The sequence below is a fragment of the Pecten maximus genome, chromosome 19 (assembly GCF_902652985.1).
Source record: "Pecten maximus chromosome 19, xPecMax1.1, whole genome shotgun sequence".
In the NCBI taxonomy this organism is placed as follows: Eukaryota; Metazoa; Mollusca; class Bivalvia; order Pectinida; family Pectinidae; genus Pecten; species Pecten maximus.
The window spans coordinates 22,468,288-22,492,502 of NC_047033.1; the positions used below are offsets into that span (position 1 = coordinate 22,468,288).

Here is a 24,215-nt window from a genome sequence, read left to right on the forward strand (position 1 = left end):
TCCTATGTGTGAAATGTATGTTGTATTCAATGGGAAACCATTCAACGTTTAGCTCACTGATCTCTACTTCAACTTGTCGGCACCATTTTGAAAGGACTGATCTGCGCTATTGAAGCGTTGTCTACTGTCATCGGAGAATCTGTGCATGAAAAGCCAATGTCAATAGAGACTGAGAGTATTTTGTCAAAAACTAGTCTGAATATTTCAGCAATGCTGCAAAATAACCCTTCTATCTCTCTTCGCTGCCATTGGAAAAATCAGTAAGTTTCACTGAGGTGAATACAAAAGTTCGCTCTTATTGGTCAAAAATGAAAAAAAAACTTACATTTTCACTGCAAAAATTTCTATATTAACAGCTCATCGCTGCAGTGAAAATATAAGTTTTATCAGTCTGATAAATTTCTACATTTCACTGGCAAAAATGCAATAAAATATATGTGGTTAATTATCAAATTTACAGAGCTATTGCAATCCTGAAGTAGAAAAGGCTTTGATAGTAAAATTATAGTGCAAACCCTGCAGCAGCAAATATCTGTTTCTTATTTGTGTAAACATAAAAAAGAAAATCGAAAGGATGAAAAAATCATACTTCAATTGTGATTGTGATGGAAGCAGCATAAATAATTGATATGAAAGGCAAATATACCAACCTGGAAAATTTTTCCTTCTTCTGAATGTATTGAGAAATCTTTCAGTTGCATGTATTGAGGAAATCTTTCAGTTGCAGCATGAAAGAAAATATAGAAGCAACTGTATTGGAGCACTTTGATCAAAAATTGTTTTCTTTATTGATTGTCTTTTTGTTTTCCTGCACTTTGCATACCTATTTGCGATTAATCACCTAGCTACCACTAAACATTTGTTCTATACTTGACCATTGTTTGACTTTGTAGGTAACCAAAGGAAAGGATGAGCTGTCCTTTTACAGTCTGCCCGAGTTTGAGGAGTGGAAAAGAGAAACTGATAACTGGCACACGTGGAAAGTGAAGTACTACAAAGGTTTGTTTTTGCTGGTACTATATATCTCTGATAGTAACACTTTGATAGGCAGACATTAAAAGGGCATTCCTTCATTTAAATAAAAGTTAGGTCGTCAAAATTAAACTTGCTGGAAAACATGTATATTTCCTAGTTTTAAAAGTTATACTCTTTTATAAGGTAGTTTTACTCTAAAGATAAACCAAAGTTCATTGAGTATTGAGTCCTGAAAATTCTTAATTTGACCTGAAGTATCACTAATTACCACAAAAACAAGTTATTTGTATACAATATGCCTTTTCTTGTTGGTGTTAATTTCATTATATTTAGGCAGATACCTCAAATAATCATCGTTCGCACATAGATTTCATCAATGGAAATTGTACATGTTTTTGATGTCGGAACGAAGGAATGCCCCTTTTAACAAAGCCTTCTTCCAAAACCAAGAAATCAAATGGCCAGACATTTACCATAGTTAGGGTCTACTGCTAGAGCCAAGAAATCAAATGGCCAAGCATTTGCCATAGTTTGGGAATAGATAGAAAAAGTTATATCTAATTGTACGGAACTTTGGTTTTGATCTAGGATTTGTACCTGATTATCATAACAGAAACTTGATATATACTTACAGCCATCATCTTGTTATAAGTTCTGGTTATATGCATCTTAGGTAAAAATTGTGGTCACTCTGCTACTATAAATAGATGTCTGATGTCTTTACTCTTCCTACTACATGAATTTTATCTGATTGTCCTAAAACTTAATACACTGGCTTACAACTATGATCTATTAATGAATTTGCATTTCAGTCTCTTCTGATCCAAAATGAGGTCACTCTTGCTATAAATAGATTTTCATCATCATTGAGCTACCCACTGTTATCTCTTGTTAAGATATTCAGTAGTGTTTTCCTGAGGGACATCATGGTTAGACAACAACTGTTGAATAGCAATGGGATTCATATTGCTTGATATGTCTTGTTTAGAAGAATGTTATATGCTTATAGGTTTGGGAACCAGCACAGCCAAGGAAGCAAAGGAGTACTTTTCTGACATGGACAGACACAAGATTGACTTCCGTTATACTGGTGTTGAGGATGATGCTTCCATTACTCTGGTATTGTAGCTATTCCATTACTAATGACCATCCCGTTACTCTGGTATTGTAGCCATTCCATTGCTAATGACCATCCCGTTACTCTGGTATTGTAGCCATTCCATTGCTAATGACCATCCCGTTACTCTGGTATTGTAGCCATTCCATTGCTAATGACCATCCCGTTACTCTGGTATTGTAGCCATTCCATTGCTAATGACCATCCCGTTACTCTGGTATTGTAGCTATTCCATTGCTAATGACCATCCCGTTACTCTGGTATTGTAGCCATTCCATTGCTAATGACCATCCCGTTACTCTGGTATTGTAGCCATTCCATTGCTAATGACCATCCCGTTACTCTGGTATTGTAGCTATTCCATTGCTAATGACCATCCCGTTACTCTGGTATTGTAGCCATTCCATTGCTAATGACCATCCCGTTACTCTGGTATTGTAGCCATTCCATTGCTAATGACCATCCCGTTACTCTGGTATTGTAGCCATTCCATTACTAATGACCATCCCGTTACTCTGGTATTGTAGCTATTCCATTGCTAATGACCATCCCGTTACTCTGGTATTGTAGCCATTCCATTGCTAATGACCATCCCGTTACTCTGGTATTGTAGCCATTCCATTGCTAATGACCATCCCGTTACTCTGGTATTGTAGCCATTCCATTGCTAATGACCATCCCGTTACTCTGGTATTGTAGCCATTCCATTGCTAATGACCATCCCGTAACTCTGGTATTGTAGCCATTCCATCACTAATGACCATCCCGTTACTCTGGTATTGTAGCTATTCCATTGCTAATGACCATTCCATTACTCTGGTATTGTAGCTATTCCATTGCTAATGACCATATATGTATTTTGTTGAAAAAATTGTTTAGAAAGTAGATTTGTGACACTCAAGATCTATCAATTTGATGAAAACTTTAAATATTCTGCAATGACATCAACATTTCACTTTAAAGTTAAAGTTTTGCATTGATTTAGATTTGTTACTAAACAAATGTAAGGGCAGCTTTACCTAACTTGTAAAGATATCTGGATCACATACTGGACATATCAATAAAGTCTTCATTTACAGAACTAACCAGAATACATGGTCCATTGACTGGAAATTACGGATGCTGGGAATCTAGACTTAAGTTTCGTGTTCAGCTCAGTTTCTCAATGAGTATCAAAGCTGAAATAAATAGCATTGTAGTATGGACATGTCAACAGCCTACAGTTTTATGATTTTTTTTTCCCCTAAAAACTAAGAAATTGATACAAGAACTTGATTGCTTCTGCAATTGATTTACACATTAGTTTAAAGCCTAAGGCCATATAAAATTAATTAGTTGGTTCTCAAGCCAATTTTTGAAAAAAAAATTGAGGACAGCATTTTATTTTACTATTGTATTGGATAAAGAAACATCATCAAAATGAAATATTTTGATAAATCTTTTTAAGCAACTTCTGTATTCATTAATTTCAACAAGAACCAACAAAATTTTCACAAAAACGACTATGATTAATCCAGATGAGTTCTCGATGGGACCGGAAATACGTTTTCCCAAAAAACACTAACATTGCACTAGACAATCTATCCCTTCCACAAAGTATTTATTTTTTATTTAGTAATGTGATTCACACTTTAATGTTTGAAGACATCTGCTGAAGATAGTTAATTAAAGAGAGACAATTAAAATTATACACAATGACCTGCTATATCCCTGAATATTTGAACTATTTTCTGTCCAAATTATTACACTTACTGCCTGTTTGTGCAAGGGGAGGTAACTCGTACATACTCTTGTTTTGATGCGACGTTGGAAAGTTATCAAATACTATTTTTAGTCTCGAATTTTCCAATTGGCAATCGATAAGTGAAATCTCCGATTGTTTCTACATTGATACTTAAAATGAAATTTCCTTAAAACGACACGGAATAATGATATTTAAAATGAAATTTCCTTAAAATGACACGGGATAATCAATAAAACAGAATGCACTTTTAAAAAATTTCTTATTTTCTGCCACTATATATTTATATACTACTTGATGTTCTCCTTTATTTCGATCCCTCATGCACAGCAAATATGAGTTGCCTTGGCACTTTGATTTTTGTGAAATTATATTTGATATTTGTTTTGCATTGCATTATTACTTACAAACGTCTATAATGTATATACAGTACATCCCAGTTAATCGGGTAACGCTTAATAGGGTATTTCGTTTATTGGGGTAAAAATTCAAAAACCCAAAACCATTTTCTATTCAATCATGTTAAAAAAAATCATTTAATTGGGTTGGAAAAGTCACATTTTTCGGTTATTCGACTACGATAACTTGGCAAAAAAAATTAGAAATGCTCCGATTTTCACGAAAGTCATCACATATTTCTTTAAATTTTAGACATTTATCAACAAATAATGTAATTTAGATGGTTAAAATGTCAAAAAACGGTAAAATATTACCTTAAAAGATAATGTTGTCGGGGTTTTGTCATGTTCAGAAATGTGTTGTTAATTCTGCCTCTTGGGGTTTTCCCCCCAACATGAAATCGATTAAAAATTGTGGGTAAAATTAAATGTTATTTTTAGAGTCAGCAGCAGGTAAAGGTAATGGGGGTTTAAAAGCATAATTAAGCTACTAGACAATTAAACTTTTACTTCTGGGATGTAAAATCTTCGAAACAGAAACCAAAACAATAGGTTTTGACCTGGGTCTGACATTGCTACAGATAGATTGATATCACCGCTAACTTTATGCATGTGGCGAATCAAAAGTGAGGGGTTCGCCACGGGGAAATGTTGCGACACCGGTACACAGGTGAGTTATTAAAAAAACAGTATCGAGCAGATAAATGACGCCCGACATTAGCTTATAATTCCTATTCAGGTAAGGATTAGAACTGGTTAATAAAAACATTACATTGGATTTCGTGTTGATTTATCAGTGACTGTCAAGGTCGTATTTATACCACAGGGAACGACCAAAATAAACTTGGTTTCTCCGATCTCTGTGCTTTGGCAATTGAAAATAATATGGAATATTTTAAACTTCATAGCGAACAAAAGAATGTCTCTATGATGAACATAAACAATTTTTGCTGTAATTGTCAGCGAGTTCCTAGATCGTATGTCAAATTAGGAACACGTGGATGAAACATGGATGTATGACCCCTGGTTTGAGGTGCTACGATTGTACTGTGTCGCGAATAAGAAACAATCTGTAAGATTTTATTATTTTAATACATGTATTTTTATACAATTAGTAATAGTAATCTGACAATTTGACATCAGGAAAAGCACAAACAAAAACACCGTTTATTAACAATAACAACGCAAATATTTTCATCCAAAATCGACCCAAGTCTGACAACCATTACGGACCAAATCCAAGATGGTGACGTGCATTTCGGCTTATTGCATAAGTCGGTTAATCGGGTAAAAAGTCCCCGCAAATAGGCAAATCAATTAAGCGGAATGCACTGTATATGGAAAGCTGCCTCAAGTTGGGAATTTTTAAACGAACATTAATGTTCGGTTATTGCCATCAAGAACTGGACTGAGAAATATGACCATATTTGGTAGCCACATTCACCAATACGCCATCTACTGTCTGTTTCAATGAAATATGGCTGCCCCCATTGCCTTACGCTTCAAATAATTTACTTGCAAAAACATCTTCGTTTTATGTAGTAGTTTTACCGAAAATGTTGAAATGTATTCAGTAGATGTTTTCAAGATGCATACGATTTGAGAAATGCATAACGCTAGCGAAATGTGAAGACTAAATGAACCTGAACTTTGCGAATAACTCCAGGTCAATATATTTATGTAAACAAATATTGCGCAGGCGCATTCGTCTCCGGATGTTTAGAAAGTTTTGCTCTTCCGTGTTCATTCCAAAACGGCTGACATTATAGCATAGGTCTGCAAATATGTCCGCGATTTACTTAAATTTGTAATATACAATGTATATATTCTAGAATGTTACATCATTATCAACTAGATGAGTATTTCTATAATTTAGAGAAAGAAATATATCAATAACGGCATACGAGACGATACATTGTATCATACTATAGGTACGAGACGATACATTGTATCATACTATAGGTTACTGAACATGTTTGCGAGAAAGATAGATACTAGGTGGCATTTGTGGTCAGGGTGACTGGTCATAGCGTTAACATTGTCATCGATTTCCATATTCCATTTTCCTTTGACGAAAACGACCAATAAATCAAATGCAAATGATAATATCTTGTTGCCATGTGCACGGGATTGGTTGTTGTAGGCGATACTTGGAACGTATTTACTGTTGTAAGGGAGGTAACTGCAAGATTACGGAAATCAAACGTTAAACCAATTTGATTGGTCGATTCTTCCATGACTTTGGCAATGGGTTTACAATCGAAGTGACAGATAACTACGGCAATATTCAGATGATATCCACAATAACATTTTTAGATACGTGTGGTCGGCAGTTGTCATGTTTAAAATGAACAATTATATAGCTTGTTTTTATTTCGGCAAAGTCGAGAATATTTACTGAAACGGACCACAGGTGAAGCAGACTTGGAAATACCGAAACGAAGAAAAACGGGGCTTAATTATAATATAGGCCTAAATTGACATTATTTTCAGAGAATTGACCCACATATATGTTTTTCAATGCCTATTTGTATCGTATATAAAATATTAGAGGTTTACGAATTTTAAATTAATTTTTCATTTGCGAATCGCGGCCCGATTGTCGTTAGAGTTGAATTACCGAAATGGCCGATAGTGGACCCAAATCGACATTTTTACGAGAGAATGGACCCAATATAGGATCTATCAATCTTTGGTGTGTGTATAGAGACCTGGAAGTATTTTGAAAGAATTTGCAAAATACCGAATTCACGATCAAATTTTCGATTGTGACGAACTACTGAGACGGTGTTAGTTCATGTTAAGTCAATCTGATTAAAATCAACTGTTACATGATATGGCTACGTTTAGTATGCACTACTCCTACGTATTTTTTTTATAGCCGGAAAACGGAAATCCGGATTATCTAAAAACAAATGCAAAAAGACTTGTGATATTCACTTAATTTGATATTCAGCCATTAATTGTTATTTGTAGTTTTATAACTTCTGAAATAGTGTGATTGCTTCTCTATATAATATTGCTGTGGAACTTGTGTTATTTTTCAAACAAATTCATTTTGATAATTTGTTAATTTAGAACGTTCATCAAGTCATGATCAAGACTTGAAATTCTCGCTACACCATACTTCAAACACAGTAATCAATGAATTGAAATTGATAAATTGAAAATTGAAGTCAAGCAAATGAGTTAATATTTACCTAAATAATTTTTCAATATACAACACATGTTCAGATGACTATTTGTGCCATTCTGTTACAAGATTTCAGTTACAATTCTAAAAGTCAAGCAAATGAGTTAATATTTACCTAAATAATTTTTCAATATACAACATATGTTCAGATGACTATTTGTGCCATGCTGTTACAAGATTTCAGTTATAATTCTAAAATTGAATTGGTATGTAAATATATGTTATACTGTCAATATCCACAAAGCGAGTGTAGTATACTGTACTCAGTCATGCCGGTAGATAGCGGTACATATACATACTGCTTACATCTAGTGCTTACTTGTGTGAACTATAAATCAATAACAAAAATGGTTCATATATTTCTATATATGACTTCACAAATTATGCGGTGTCTGAAGATCTGAATGAAGTGAATAAACGATGTATTAAATTATTTTTATGAAATATTCAAGTCATAGATCATTCTTTTTTTAAAAATACTGATTTCAGGTCCATTTTGGTAATTCAACTATAACGGCAATTAAAATACTTCTCATTTTTTTTAAAGCCGGAAAACGGAAATCCGGATTATCTAAAAACAAATGCAAAAATACTTGTGATATTCACTTAATTTGATATTTCAGCCGTTAATTGTTATTTGTAGTTTTATAACTTTTGATATATTGTGATTGATTCTCTATATAATATTGCTGTGGAACTTGTGTTATTTTTCAAACAAATTCATTTTAATAATTTGTTAATTTAAAATTTTCATCAAGTCATGATCAAGACTTGAAATTCTCACTACACCATACTTCAAACACGGAGTAATCAATGAATTGATAAACTGAAAATTTACCTTAAATATTTTTTCAATATACAACAAATGTTCAGATGACTATTTGTGCCATGCTGTTACAAGATTTCAGTTACAATTCTAAAATTGAATTAGTATGTAAATATATGTTATCCTGTCAATATCCACAAAGCGAGTGTAGTTTACTGTACTCAAAGTCATGCCAGTAGATAGCGCGCGGTACATATACATGTACTTACTGCTTACATCTAGTGCTTACTTGTGTGAACTATAAATCAATAACAAAATGGTTAATATATTTCTATATATGACTTCACAAATTATGCGGTGTTGAAGATCTGAATGAAGTGAATAAACGATGTATTACATTATTTTTATGAAATATTCAAGTCATAGATCATTCTCTTAAAAATATTGATTTCAAGTCCATTTTGGTAATTTTACTATGACGGCAATCAGGCCTAGAATGGCGAATAAACCCTTAATATTTTACATATGATTAATTTTGACATCGGAGAACATATAATTGTGTCCATTCTCTAAGCACTGGTAGAATGTACAGAATAGAGCTTCATAAATATATTCTCAAAATTACTAATTACCCCGGTAAATATAACATTTTACATAAACCTCCCATGACTGATGGTGAACTTAAACTTGCAAATCTCCTGTGTCATTCCAATTTTGATATGTGTAAATATATACACGTACTGTATATATATAGTTATAGATATGGAATGCTTCACAATTTGCATACAGTTATGGAATCTTATAACACCCCCCAAAATGTTCTCTCCACATAAAGGATGTGATTTGTGCAATTACATTGCTGAATTGTGTGGTTCAGTATGATTGGATGATCAACATTGGAAAAGGACAATAAATAGGGAATGTGTCGTCCCATCGAATGGATTGTAATCTTTGTGATCAGGTTTGAAGTTGAAAATGAAGTTTGAAGTTTTCTTTTCCTGTTTGCTGAATTATTCGATGAAGATAGTCTTTATCTGGTTGTTATTCTTTATCACATTGTTTACAATACTGTAATTATACCAGAAGTTTATCTTCTCATATACAGATTTATTAACATCAAATGATTCCTGAACAAAAGGAGTCAGGTGTTTTTGTTTTGAAGTACCATAAATGCTTGCATGAGTACAGTTTCAATAGGATACATCCTTAATTCGGGCCTTGATTAGCAGCTCTGGTTTTGGTTTTCAGTAATTCTTTATGTGTGTTTCATCATATTAAGTTGAAATGCAACTATGTATGCTAAACTAACGATGGAACTAGCCTAAATTTAGTGCATATTAGAAGTTGGCATCAATAAGGTCACAGAGTCCTGGCTGTATTATAACTGATGATGCCTTCCCGAAAGAAAGAAGACATATTTAATTTCCATGGATCCAAGATAGATCAACAAACTTCCAATTTCAATTAGGACCTTACAGAAACATGCATGTGTACAATCAAATCAGAACAGCTGCAAACATTTCAAATTATTTGCAATTAATTCCTAAACCGATATCAGTAAATTTATCAACTTAAAACTTAGAAGATTACTGATTTTGCATTAAACAATAATGTTCGTTTACAGTACTTCCAGTACTTTGATTTAGTTATGTTTGGGAAACATACTGAAATGTGAGTGAAATTTGTTTTTTGCTTAAAACTTGCTCTGCTGAATAAGTGGGACAGGTGAGACATCATTAAATGTAATTCTTGTCTGGTGATATAATTTGTTAAATACCTATTTTAATAGTATCTATTCGGAATCAACATTTTATGGAGAGGTTAAGAATTCTGACAATTGTTTAATACAGGCATTTAGCAGAAAAAAGGTGGAGGAAAGGAAAGAATGGCTGACCACTTGGATGGAGGAGAGAAAGCGACGCTCTGAGATGGGGTTACCCGAGGTAGGCGTTTGCCCATCAAATATCATAGATGTTTACCCTTTCATGAAAAAATGGGACAAGCTAGAATTAACTGAAGGAGAACTTCTGACAAATATCATTATAAACTGTCAACCTTGTAATTCTGGCTTGGGAATAACTTTATCAATCTGACTATTATAGCTGTACCTGTATGGAAAGGAGACGAAGCAGATCACCTACAACGATTTCATCAACAGAGAGTTGATTTTGTTCAGCAATGCTGACAACAACCGTTCAATCCCCTCCATGGTAGATGGTTTGAAGCCTGGACAAAGAAAGGTCCTTTTCACATGCTTCAAGCGTAACCTGGTAAAGGAAATCAAGGTGGCTCAGCTGGCGGGTTCTGTCGGTGAACAGTCTGCCTACCATCATGGAGAGGTACGTACAAACTTTACATTTTTTTGTTGAAGACTTGATCAGCAAGTATCATCTGATGGGTATGATTTTATGGCACATTTTGTCAACAATTTTACCAGGTCCAAAGGTCAAGGTCACTGTTATTAGTTCCCTGCCATTTTGAAAAATGGGGGGACTTTTAGGTTTACCCTCTGTCCGTACGTCTGTCTGTCTGTCACGCAACAGTTGTCCGGACAACTCCTTTTGTCCGGACAACTCCTTCTAAAGTACTACTCGAAACGAAACTTGGTATACATGATTAGTATAACATGTAGTTGTGCATCCCACATTTTTTTCTTTCGAAAAACCATTTTTTCAAAATGGCCGCCAGCTTCTCATTGGTTGAGGCTTGTCCGGACAACTCCTCCTAAAAGACTACTCCAATTTTAACGAAACTTGGTGTACATGATCAGTATAACATGTAGTTGTGCATACCACATTTTTTTTTTCGAAAAACCATTTTTCCAAATGGCCGCCGGCTTCTCATTTGTTGAGGCTTGTCCGGACAACTCCTCCTAAAGTAATACTCCGATTTTAACGAAACTTGGTATACATGATCAGAATAACATGTAGTTTTGCATCTTACTTTTTTTTTTCTCGAAAAACTATTTTTCAAAATGGCCACCGGCTTCTCATTGGTTGAGGCTTGTCTTGAGAACTCCTAAAGTACTACTCCGATTTTAACGAAACTTGGTATACTTTATCAGTTTACCATGTAGTTAAAAAATGGGAAATAAATAGGTGCACTCCTAGCTCAGGCAGGGGACTTTGTATTGCTGTTGCAATACTATCTATCCTTGTTAGAAATGGAAAATTTGTTTCTGTATTTCTGATCCAAGGGTCAAAGTTCAAGTTCACTGTTACTATAAATATTATAAAGTCTGTTTCTGTGCAATAACTCTCATAATCACCCAACTTTATGCACAGGAGTGCATCCACTTCTGTGGAATTCTTATTTTTGATTGTTGTAATGCAATAGGTATGTCTTTTGTAGAACTCCCTGATGGGGACAATCATCAACTTAGCCCAGAACTTTGTAGGTTCAAACAACATCAACACACTGAAACCCATTGGTCAGTTTGGTACCCGTCTTCATGGTGGAAAGGATGCTGCTAGTCCCCGTTACATCTTCACTCAGCTCAGGTATGGACATGTCTGGCCTCGCTGTTATATCTACCAAAAAAGGAGGATTCCAGTCTTGTCAATTAAGAATCATCAAAGGATGTGATTAATTAAAATAATTCCAATAAATAATAACCCTTTTCCACATGTAAGCAGCTCTATGACCCTACACGATCTCGATGCAAGCGTCTCTTGACGTCATTTAAACTTAACTTTTGTTGTTGCATATCACTTGACTTAACAATGCCCCCTGCTATCAGACCACACAATTTAGATAAGAAATCAAACTTCCCAACCAATAAAAAATCGACATATATGCTCACTATAAATAGTTTTTAATGAATTAACCAAGAAAGTTGCACACATGTAACCATTGTCACTTGTGTAATTGAGGAAGCCATCATACGTTCGGTTGCCAAATTTATCACTGAATTTTTTGCGGAAGACGATGATGACATGTTTGAATGTTTTGAATGTGATGTATCATGTGTAGAATTTGTTAATTTATTTATGTAGTCCTCCTGAAGGTTGTATAATATTGTAGTCCTTACAGTTAATTGTTGACTTCACCGAGAAATTAACGAAGCTGCATGTATTCATTTTTTGCAGTCCAATGGCCAAACTTGCATTCAACCCCAAGGATGAGCCATTGCTGGAATCCAACTATGATGACAATCAGAAAATCGAGCCCACATGGTACTGTCCAATCTTGCCTATGGTGTTGGTGAACGGAGCTGAAGGTATCGGTACAGGTTGGAGTACTAAAATTGCCAACTACGATCCACGGGAAATCATAGCCAACATCAAGAGGCTTATGGACAATGAAGACGTTGTGCCAATGGTATGGTTAAACTGGGAATGTTTTCTCCTTTTCATGTAAAGAACTATTCAACACTTTTGTTGATATTATGTCGATGGATAATACTACTCTTAATGGAGGTTGAGAGAAAGGTACATGTCTACTGGATCTTGGAAGTATTACCATACTGAATGCACATGCTAATCCTTAGGTCATTATCAACCAGAATGACATAATAAAAAGAGTATGAAGTCTTTGTGTACTCAACTTTATCCTGCGGAAAAGTATGTTGTGAAATAAAGAACAAAACTAAAAAAACAGAACTAAAAGAAGAAATTCAGCGAACTAATAAATATTCTTTCAATGAAGGGTAACCCGCTTTTCCTTCATACAGAACAAACTGTATTTACTTTCTTTAGAAATTGCTGTAATCAACATTATGGTCTGTCAATCTCTTATGTGATTAGGATTCTACAATTGGCACGGAATTGCAGAAGTTGCTTTCCTTTAACTGTGAAATTGCGAAAATATTGACTTGTTACTGATCGGTAAGTACGATGGGAGAGTTATGAACAAATTTCTGCGTGCCCAAGTTAAGGTGTTCATGTGGGAACAGCACAATCTGAGGCACTATGTATTTCTGAATTGGCTGTGGACACGTTTTTTCATTTGACTTAAGTTGTTCCAAGAATAAATTTATATTTCGCTACATTAATGTAGCAGGCTATTTTATGATGCCGTCTTATCTTTTCAGGTGCCTTCCTTCAAAGGTTTCAAGGGATCAATTCAGGAGCTTTGCACTAATCGATACCTGGTGTCGGGTGAAATCTCGGTCATTGACGAGCAGACCGTGGAGATTACTGAACTGCCTGTACGTACCTGGACACAGAACTACAAGGAAGATGTACTGGAGCCAATGTTATATGGCAATGAAAAAACTCCAATCATGATTACGTAAGTCTTCAAAACTCCAATCATGATTACGTAAGATTGCAAATCTCCAATCATGATTACGCAAGTTTTCAAAACTCCAATCATGATTACACAAGTCTTCAAAACTCCAATCAGGATTACACAGGTCTTCAAAATTTTCAACATGAAAAAAGTGTTTATGTATGTGTTATTACATTAAGGAAATGACAATCATGATAATGAAATCAAAGATTTTGTGTTGTACAGCTACAAGAATTTCTATGTAACCCTAGTAAGTACTTGCCAAAATTTAACACTGGTAACTTCTTTCAAGCTTGATGGATGAACAAATGACTACTAAGCCCCAAGGTCCCGGGTTTGTTCCCTTGGGAGTCATAAAAATAACATCACATTTTTCAATGGTCCTGATATTGTCGTTTTGACAACAACCTAATCAGGGTTTTTCCTGACTATTTTGGGTAATTACCATCATGTTGAAATTTATTCAAAAATACCTGTATTAGAGGAAAAAACCCTTCCAATACTCTTTACATTAGAAATTCACTACATTTTAAGCTATGAAAATGTAAATAAATTATACCTATATGTGGTTTTAGAAATATTTACTCTTAGGCAGGGATCGACACTAACAGTAGCCCAGCAGCCTTGGGCTGCCTGAAATCTGGTTGGGCTGCCAGAATGTCCAGACCAGCAGCCCTGTGGGCTGCCAACATTTTCAGCCAAATGTATAATGTCCAGCTAAAATTGTCCTCATTTACTTTAATAATTTCATTTTCAAAACTGTTTATATAAAATCTGTTGGTGTAAGATCTAATATTTTTATGCTCAGAATAAACTAGACAGCAGGAAACTGCATTTTAGGGACCTTCCCCCAAATCCCCTAGGAGGGGTTTCAACCATTGCCAGCCCAGGCTGCCTCGTTTCAAAACCTGGCAGCCCGGCGGTCTGTCAAGGCAACTAAGTTAGTGTCAACCCCTGTTAGGCTATTAATTATGCACAGCGTAACATGTGCTGCTACATTTGTCAAAAGTTGTTTCTGGACATATATATAGATTTCAATCGGCAGTCTGTCTGTAAAGAACACTTCAGGGAGACTCTGAAAATGTTCTTATGACCTTAAGTTTCTGTTTTTCACCCCCTGCAACGAAGTTAGGCGGGGTATACTGGAATCACCTTGTCCGTCCGTCCGTCCGTCTGTCACAAAATTTGTCCGACTATGCATTCGCTCATTTCTTTATGGATTTCACACAAATTTGCTATATAGTTAGAAGACCATATGAACTTATGTCCCCTGCAGTGATTTTGCGATTTAGCCCTTTTTAACAGAGTTATGCCACTTTTTCATACAAAATGTGTCATAATTTTGTCCGGCTATGCATTCACTTAGTTTTTGATGGATTTTCTTGAAACTTTATACAGAGTTGAAGGATGGCATGAAATTGTGTCTCCAGTAACGGCTTCTTCCGAAAAAAAACCTTTTTACAGAGCTATGCCCCTTTATATAAAAAATGGTTACTAGCTTGTCCGGATATGCATTTGCTTTGTTTTCAATGGATTTTACTAAAATTTGGTATGTAGTTAGAGGACCCTATGAGGCTTAACTCTGTGCAAAGATTTTGCCGAATTACCAGTTCTAATAGACTTATGCCCCTTTTTCTTTAAAAACAAGCAAAATTTTGTTCAGCTATGCATTCACTTAGATCTTACCTAAACATAGAACATGTTTGATTTGGTTATAGTACCATAAATAGGCAGCTTCATAAAGTATCCAAACCAATCATGGAAAAGCGGGGGTATACTTGTCACCCCCTCGATGACAGCTCTAGTTTCAGTTTATGTGAGACCTTTAAGAGTCTTAAGGTGCTTTACCAAAATTGTGAACTTCATGACCCAGGGGTCGTACATTTGCCCTTGGGGAGGGGATAAACTTTACTATAGTTTATATAGGAAAATCACATTTTTGACTATCATTTGTTTGATTTCTGTTGGAATTCATTCTAACCTTAACATTATCAGCATGGGATGACAACTTTCTGGTTTGCACAAGTTGGCCCTTGCTGACCCTATGGACTGATGGTTGAGGCCAAAAAGGGTCAATTAAATTAACTGAAATATTTCAAATCTCAAGAGACCATTAAGGCCCATAGGCCTCTAGTTTGTGCAGCTGTTGAAAGGCATCGATAAACTCCCTTATGTGTGCACTGCAGTTCTAAAATTTGGTTTGAGGGTTGTTGTGCTATTATTTTGTGGAGTCAAGTATGTTTCAGGCTGATAATTTGAATGCTTTCTACTTGTCTATTTTACCTTTTAATATTGCAATATCTTGTATACATGTATTGGAATTTAGATTTTAGTTGCTGAACTCTTTCCCTAATTCTGGTGTGATGTTTATTGATATACAATGTGAGTTGATCTTTGTACTGATAACTGACTCTTGTTTAACATTGACAATCAATTTTGTGGTGAAATTGGGAAAAAATAATGTAATTTGTAATGGTGGGTGCCAAATATTTGCCTCAAATATATAGGCGGGAAAAACTCTGCTAATGTATTGCTACATGTCTTTAGAGACTACAAAGAGTACCACACAGACACCACTGTGAAGTTTGTCGTCAAAATGACACCTGAGAAGCTGGCCCAGGCAGAGGACACTGGTCTCCACAAGGTGTTCAAGTTACAGTCAAGCCTTGCCCAAACCACAATGGTGAGTATGTATGGCTCCTTCCAAGCCTCAGCAATTTAACATATTTCCTCCTAAGGGCTATTTTAACAAAATGAAAATCCATGCAGAGGTTGGGGTGGAGGCTCCGGTGAAAGTTTGAAAAAATGTCTTGTTATATGTTACTGTTTTAATTAGATCACTTCTGCTGGTGGTTCCTGTTTGACATACCGAGCGTCCGCCTGTTAACTCTTTCATGGCCAATCTGCCTGAAATTGCTTGCGTTACCTTTTGTGTTTAGACTTAAAGAGTACTCAAGTCTAATTCTACATCCTGTTCAAATCTCGCGAGAACTCGCTAGAACATTACTTCTTGTTAATGTAGACAGCTTGGTTGTTCACTATACGATGCGTATCAGGTTAAAATTTTGATCGTAAATAAAATGTTGATTGAAAAAACGAAAGTGACAAAAGAAATGGCGGACCTACTGGAGTCCAGTGGTAAGTTTGTTCACACAAGTAAAACAGATTTTATGGATTTAATGAGAAAGACGTCGGAAACATTGAAATACCACAGGATGCTATTGATGATATATCCAGCATAGATTTCTCTGACAACCATACCGAAACATCAGAAGATGAAGACGATTCTGACACAAATGGGCATTGCCATCTTATTTGACTTTTTTTTTTTTTTTTTTGACAAATTTCAGGATAACGATACTTCACAGAAGTAAAATTGCTTGCAATTTTTCACAATATTCTAATGTAAGATTTCAATTTAGTGTTTCTTTAAGTAATTGAGAGTTGCATCATTTTCAAACTGTGTTTTTGTAGGTGTTGTTTGACCAGAATGGTTGTATCAAGAGATACGAATCAGTGGAAGACATCCTACTCGATTTTTATACACTTCGTTTGGACTTCTACCAGAAACGAAGGGACTTTATGTTGGGTATGCTTTCTGCAGAATCATTGAGGTTTGACAACATGGCTCGCTTCATCCTTGAGAAGATTGAAGGCACTATTGTCATTGGTAAGTACTGTGGACTGTGATCTGAGAGTAAAAATGTTGCATTAACAAGGCAAGGCGATATTTTTCTCTCTGGTTTTCCAATAAGCCAAAGTTTAATGATGTAATGAAATAAAAGCAGTTCTGTTTGACAGAGATTGATAGGAATGGGCTGTTGATACTTATTAAGATGTATGCAGTTACCTGCATGATGACATATTTTCTCCGGTGTCCAATTTCTGTTCAAACGTAGAAAAAAGTTTATTTTCAAAATATTTGTAGCTTGCCGGGATGAAGTCTGGGAGAGCTATTACTATGCCCTGGCGTTGGTGTTGTCCTTAGAGGGCTAGGTTTAAGTTTTTACCCACTATTCAAATCGCCCTGTGTCAGTGGTCTGTCCTACATTCATCCGGAAACAATTCCTTATCGCTATTTCTTAATAAGTACTGGTAGTATTTTTTTGTCTTAACTTCACAGGTAGGTTCCTCTTGGTCACTAGTAATGAAACAATTCACTGCAATAACGATGAATCCTGATTCTTTCTGTATGGATTTCAATTTGATTCATTTCTGCATATTAGAATAACTTCTGGTTTCTACAAAAGCCAAGAACTGTACAGACGATACATTTGATTGGCTGACAGCTTATGCTATAAGCTCATTTAGGCAACCACAGCGATTGACATAAATATGACAATATCATGTTATCATAGATGACAGACCAGGTCTAGTTGATCCACTGGCTTTTAAAAAATTACCGGTATGGAAGCTTTTTGGCTTTCCGTCATTAAGAGGGAAAGCAGACAAAAACGCAGATATCTTACCGAATTTGTTTTGCAAAGCTTCCAACGTGAAACCTTTATCAGACAACATGTCTACATTATCAGGGCCAATATGTCTTGTGAACAGCTTAGCAGCAGAGCAGAGGCCATCACATGTGCAAATGGTTACTTTATTGCCATAGATGTGAGTCCATATACCATTATTGAGAACAGTGGATTACAAAATATTGATAGTTTCACGAGTGTGAAGCACAAATTAAAATTATCAAAATATTCTGCCATACGAGTATTGAATACGAGTAGAGGTATTGAAATTATCCCAGCTGATTATTCATTCTTGTATAAAAAAGAACCTTGCCAGATTGTTGGTTTTTCTGATATCGTTGGTAAAAAATTTTCTGATGTTCCGACTGAAACCATACAATTACATTTCCCATTCGGATGGTAAAAACAAGTAGACCTTTTATTATTAATTGATTATTACCATCGATAGGTGTGATCAAGCAGTTGGTCAACTGTATCATAACATAATGGTAAGGCCTCACCACCTTATCCAGGTTGCGATCAACAATTTGTTTCGTCAATTAGGCCTAGTTTACCTGTCAGAATGGGGACTATAGGTAATGAGTATCGGATGCTATAGAAACGGGTCAGTTTTCCGCTTGAAATTGATACAAAAAATGGTGCATGTGTATTTTAGTTATGTAAGTGAAAAATTGTCTGGAATCTACTTTTGACCCCACAACCTACAAGTGTTTCTTGTGACGAGATCTTTCACTCGGTACAACATGTACCATCTGACCTTGACTGACTTTTGACCTACTTACTAAAAATAATTATTAATTTCAACCCACTCGATGAGCTGTTAATTAGTATAATACATTAATTAGAGTTAATGTACATTAACTTTTGTAATAGATGTAAAAAAATTATTTTCAATCATTAATTCACTATAAAGCACAAAATTATTTTAACAAACCAAAATGATTCTGGCTCACAGAGAACAAACCGAAGAAGGAGCTGATATCAATGCTGGTAAGGCGAGGCTTTGACAGTGATCCGGTCAAGGCATGGAAGTCTAAACAGGATGTGAGCAGCAGGGTGAGTTCACAACACTTAAGAGACGCATTCGTAGGCATTCTGCAGTTATTACAATACATATCACTTCGGGATATCCCAATTTACTACTAATTTACTATTTTGGCATCCAAGGCTCTTGACTCTACAAACAAAATCATTTTCAATGTTCCAATTTTTTCAAGAACTCTGATTTTGGTATACTTCTTTTGTATACTGTAAAAGCTTGTGTAATTTGCGCAGTTTTTTTGTTCTGAGATCAAGTTAAGTTGGGGTGCACAAATTATACAGGTAGAAATGTTTGCAAGTTTGTTGGTTTTTTTTTTTTTTTTTTTTAAAGGTTGTCAATTCTCATTGTCCGTCATCATGGAAAAAGACAGAAATTCCTGTTAAGAACTTAAGAAAAATAATCATACACACAACAATTTATTCTTGTTAAATATGTCGGATAATAAAGTGATCTATAGCTAAGCTAACTAGAATGATCACATATGGTCACTTTGGTAATCGGGACCACGCCGGTGTACACGTTTTTATTTGGGAGAGTCTCGTAAATTGGAGCACTTCAGAAATATTATCAACATGACCAGTCCCTATATTTTAGTACAATCAGTGATGATATTAGTATACCAGCCACAAAGTCAGTTACGGTATTTTATAGCTACCAGCAACTACAGCAGCGGTTCTGAGGGAACCCACATTATGCAAGCGTGGACATTATTTCTGTCGTCAATTACCGCATTAAACTTTATCGGGCTAATCAATTAGGCATACTTGTGGCAATATGTGCAAAAGAGATTTAACTTAATTTTACTTTTCTTTGAAAGTTTGTTTAAGCTTGAGCTGATAAATGTTCATAATGCTGTGTGCACAGTGGTTAATGTGGCTTTTCATCTTACAGTCAATTTAAAGAAAATAAGACTCAATTTTGCTATTTCCTAAATTACAAACACAAAATGATCAAATTATTTTAATCATGAAGCATTTAGTAGAATAATTTCAAGCATTTAAAGTTTTGTGCTAATCTGTGTTAGTGTCATTTTCATACATCAATTTCGGACCTCCTGGACATCAAATTTTCACCCCTAAAAGTACCTCCGCAAATTACGTTGGTGCGCAAATTATGCATGTTTTTACAGAACATATTTTGGCATATGATGGGTACAATGATTATATTTTGTAAAAGCTTAAATGTGAAGCATTTTCATCTATATTTTGATGGTAGGTTGATGAAGATTCTGATGAAGAAGACAGCGATGGTCCAGATTTTAATTACCTTTTGGGTATGCAACTGTGGAGTCTATCTCGAGAGAAGAAAGACGAGTTGCTGAAGCAGAAGGAGGCAAAGGTGGGAAAATAGTTGATTGAGGAATGGATAAGGCCATATAAAATTAATTGATTGGTTCTCAAGGACATAATTCAAGTTTTGATGGTTGTTATACTCTAACATTTCACTATCAACAGCTAAAAACCCTTAAACATACCATATTAACAAATGAACAAATACCAGATATCAATAGCAACTCTGTTAAACAGAAATGAATAAGTTTTTTAATGTTGCAGGCCAAGGAGCTGTCCAACCTCAGACATAAGACAAAAATGGACCTGTGGAAGGATGATCTGGAGGAGTTCCTCACCGTACTAGATGTAAGTTTTACAGTAATTATTTTAAAGTACTTCATTCATCTGCTTTTAGGTAAAAAAAGGATGGTTTAGTAAAACTTAAATAACTTGTAATAATGCTTTCTAGCTGTTTTATTGTTGTTAGTAATTATTATGAGTCAAAATTATGGCTTGCAGTGCTTACCTCTACACTATAATAAATCATCTCGCTGTTTACACATAACAGATGGAAAGTAGAAACACATGTAGGACAAGTGATTATTTCATTCGGACAAGTGACAAGTGCAGAAAAAAGTTAATGTCGACCCCTGATACTAATACTAGGAGTTCCTCACTGTACTAGATGTAAGTTTTACAGTAAGATGACAGTATACTAATACTAGGAGTTCCTCACTGTAGTAGATGTAAGTTTTACATTAAGATGACAGTATACTAATACTAGGAGTTCCTCACTGTACTAGATGTAAGTTTTACATTAAGATGACAGTATACTAATACTAGGAGTTCCTCACCGTACTAGATGTAAGTTTTACATTAAGATGACAGTATACTAATACTAGGAGTTCCTCACTGTAGTAGATGTAAGTTTTACATTAAGATGACAGTATACTAATACTAGGAGTTCCTCACTGTACTAGATGTAAGTTTTACATTAAGATGACAGTATACTAATACTAGGAGTTCCTCACCGTACTAGATGTAAGTTTTACAGTAAGATAACAGTATACTAATACTAGGAGTTCCTCACCGTACTAGATGTAAGTTTTACAGTAAGATAACAGTATACTAATACTAGGAGTTCCTCACCGCACTAGATGTAAGTTTTACATTAAGATAACAGTATACTAATACTAGGAGTTCCTCACCGTACTAGATGTAAGTTTTACAGTAAGATAACAGTATACTAATACTAGGAGTTCCTCACCGTACTAGATGTAAGTTTTACAGTAAGATAACAGTATACTAATACTAGGAGTTCCTCACTGTAGTAGATGTAAGTTTTACATTAAGATGACAGTATACTAATACTAGGAGTTCCTCACCGTACTAGATGTAAGTTTTACAGTAAGATAACAGTATACTAATACTAGGAGTTCCTCACCGTACTAGATGTAAGTTTTACATTAAGATAACAGTATACTAATACTAGGAGTTCCTCACTGTAGTAGATGTAAGTTTTACAGTAAGATAACAGTATACTAATACTAGGAGTTCCTCACCGTACTAGATGTAAGTTTTACAGTAAGATGACAGTATACTAATACTAGGAGTTCCTCACCGTACTAGATGTAAGTTTTACATTAAGATGACAGTATACTAATACTAGGAGTTCCTCACTGTACTAGATGTAAGTTTTACAGTAAGATAACAGTATACTAATACTAGGAGTTCCTCACCGTACTAGATGTAAGTTTTACAGTAAGATGACAGTATACTAATACTAGGAGTTCCTCACCGTACTAGATGTAAGTTTTACATTAAGATGACAGTATACTAATACTAGGAGTTCCTCACTGTACTAGATGTAAGTTTTACAGTAAGATAACAGTATACTAATACTAGGAGTTCCTCACCGTACTAGATGTAAGTTTTACATTAAGATGACAGTATACTAATACTAGGAGTTCCTCACCGTACTAGATGTAAGTTTTACATTAAGATGACAGTATACTAATACTAGGAGTTCCTCACCGTACTAGATGTAAGTTTTACAGTAAGATAACAGTATACTAATACTAGGAGTTCCTCACCGTACTAGATGTAAGTTTTACAGTAAGATAACAGTATACTAATACTAGGAGTTCCTCACCGTACTAGATGTAAGTTTTACAGTAAGATAACAGTATACTAATACTAGGAGTTCCTCACCGTACTAGATGTAAGTTTTACAGTAAGATAACAGTATACTAATACTAGGAGTTCCTCACCGTACTAGATGTAAGTTTTACAGTAAGATGACAGTATACTAATACTAGGAGTTCCTCACCGTACTAGATGTAAGTTTTACATTAAGATGACAGTATACTAATACTAGGAGTTCCTCACTGTACTAGATGTAAGTTTTACAGTAAGATAACAGTATACTAATACTAGGAGTTCCTCACCGTACTAGATGTAAGTTTTACAGTAAGATGACAGTATACTAATACTAGGAGTTCCTCACCGTACTAGATGTAAGTTTTACATTAAGATGACAGTATACTAATACTAGGAGTTCCTCACCGTACTAGATGTAAGTTTTACAGTAAGATAACAGTATACTAATACTAGGAGTTCCTCACCGTACTAGATGTAAGTTTTACAGTAAGATAACAGTATACTAATACTAGGAGTTCCTCACCGTACTAGATGTAAGTTTTACAGTAAGATAACAGTATACTAATACTAGGAGTTCCTCACCGTACTAGATGTAAGTTTTACAGTAAGATGACAGTATACTAATACTAGGAGTTCCTCACCGTACTAGATGTAAGTTTTACATTAAGATGACAGTATACTAATACTAGGAGTTCCTCACTGTAGTAGATGTAAGTTTTACAGTAAGATGACAGTATACTAATACTAGGAGTTCCTCACCGTACTAGATGTAAGTTTTACAGTAAGATGACAGTATACTAATGCTACAGGTGTTTACATTCATTTCTTTTTCTTTTTTTCGGTTTGGTATTTTAGTTTGCAGCAAAATTTTGAGATGACTAGTGCTTCCAGGGAGGCTTTTTGATAATGTTGACATTTGACCCAAAGGGTCGGGATGTCCTAGTGCTATCATGATATGTCATGATGAACAAAAATTGTGAATTATATGGTCCCTCCCCTCTAGGGCCTTTAAGGGGATAAATAGAGGTTACACAACGTGTGGTTGTAGGATATGGAATTTATTTCACACGAGTAAGTTATTTTTTAAAAGTTACAAAAGACACAAGCTTTAGCATGTGTTTTTTGCAACTTTTAAAAAATAACTTTTTTATATAAGTTATTATAAGTAAATAACTTACGGCTTGAATCAAAAGGGAAACGTGGCCAAGTATAATTTCGCGTATGCAAATAAAGTTTACCGCTGACGTCCGGGACCCGGTGATGTGACGTCATTAGATTATTGATGACGTCAATAACAATTGCAGCTTGGGTCAAAGTTCACCGTGTTAGCCAATCAAAATGCATACAGAGTTTATACCACGTGTGGTATAAACAGATTGTTAGTCAACAGCTGTAATGATTAACTGATGGTCTGAGAGTTGAATAACACAGGGTATTGTGGTAGAAAGGTGATTATACCTTTATAGCTCATATGGAAATAGAGTTAAGAAATGCTACAATAAAGTATCCATTTATTTCTCAAGTGACCTTTTCTAATCGCCTTTTGTGCAACAAACAATTTTCATTTTCAACTTCTTCAAAACCATTGAACCAAATTCAATGAAATTTGGCAGGGAGCTTCTATGGCTAAAGGTCAACTTAAATTGTGAATTATATGGTCTCCACCCCCAGGGGCCTGAGGTTAAATTAACTAAAACTTCAAAAATCTTCCTTCTCTACTGTTAGATATGATAGAATCAAACACTCTTCGTAGATGGAAGGGTCTTGGGTGCTCTACCAAAATTGTGAATTTCATGACCCTGGGGTCCGACGTTTGCCCCTTGTGATGGGGTAAACTTTACTATAGTT

The 24,215-nt window shown here is 35.1% G+C and overlaps 1 protein-coding gene across 3 annotated transcripts in view; it reads left to right on the forward strand.

The window, feature by feature from the left end:
• Positions 1–24,215, forward strand: part of LOC117317785 (DNA topoisomerase 2-alpha-like) — a 61,934-nt gene that overhangs the window by 20,240 nt on the left and 17,479 nt on the right. For all 3 annotated transcript variants that reach the window (XM_033872716.1, XM_033872715.1, XM_033872714.1), the window contains exons 13-24: positions 894–999; positions 1,985–2,094; positions 10,041–10,133; positions 10,293–10,529; positions 11,542–11,690; positions 12,279–12,510; positions 13,223–13,422; positions 15,970–16,105; positions 16,897–17,092; positions 18,850–18,950; positions 20,152–20,274; positions 20,490–20,573. In XM_033872716.1, coding sequence (XP_033728607.1) covers positions 894–999; positions 1,985–2,094; positions 10,041–10,133; positions 10,293–10,529; positions 11,542–11,690; positions 12,279–12,510; positions 13,223–13,422; positions 15,970–16,105; positions 16,897–17,092; positions 18,850–18,950; positions 20,152–20,274; positions 20,490–20,573 — 1,767 coding nt within the window. The remainder of the gene's footprint in view (positions 1–893; positions 1,000–1,984; positions 2,095–10,040; positions 10,134–10,292; positions 10,530–11,541; positions 11,691–12,278; positions 12,511–13,222; positions 13,423–15,969; positions 16,106–16,896; positions 17,093–18,849; positions 18,951–20,151; positions 20,275–20,489; positions 20,574–24,215) is intronic.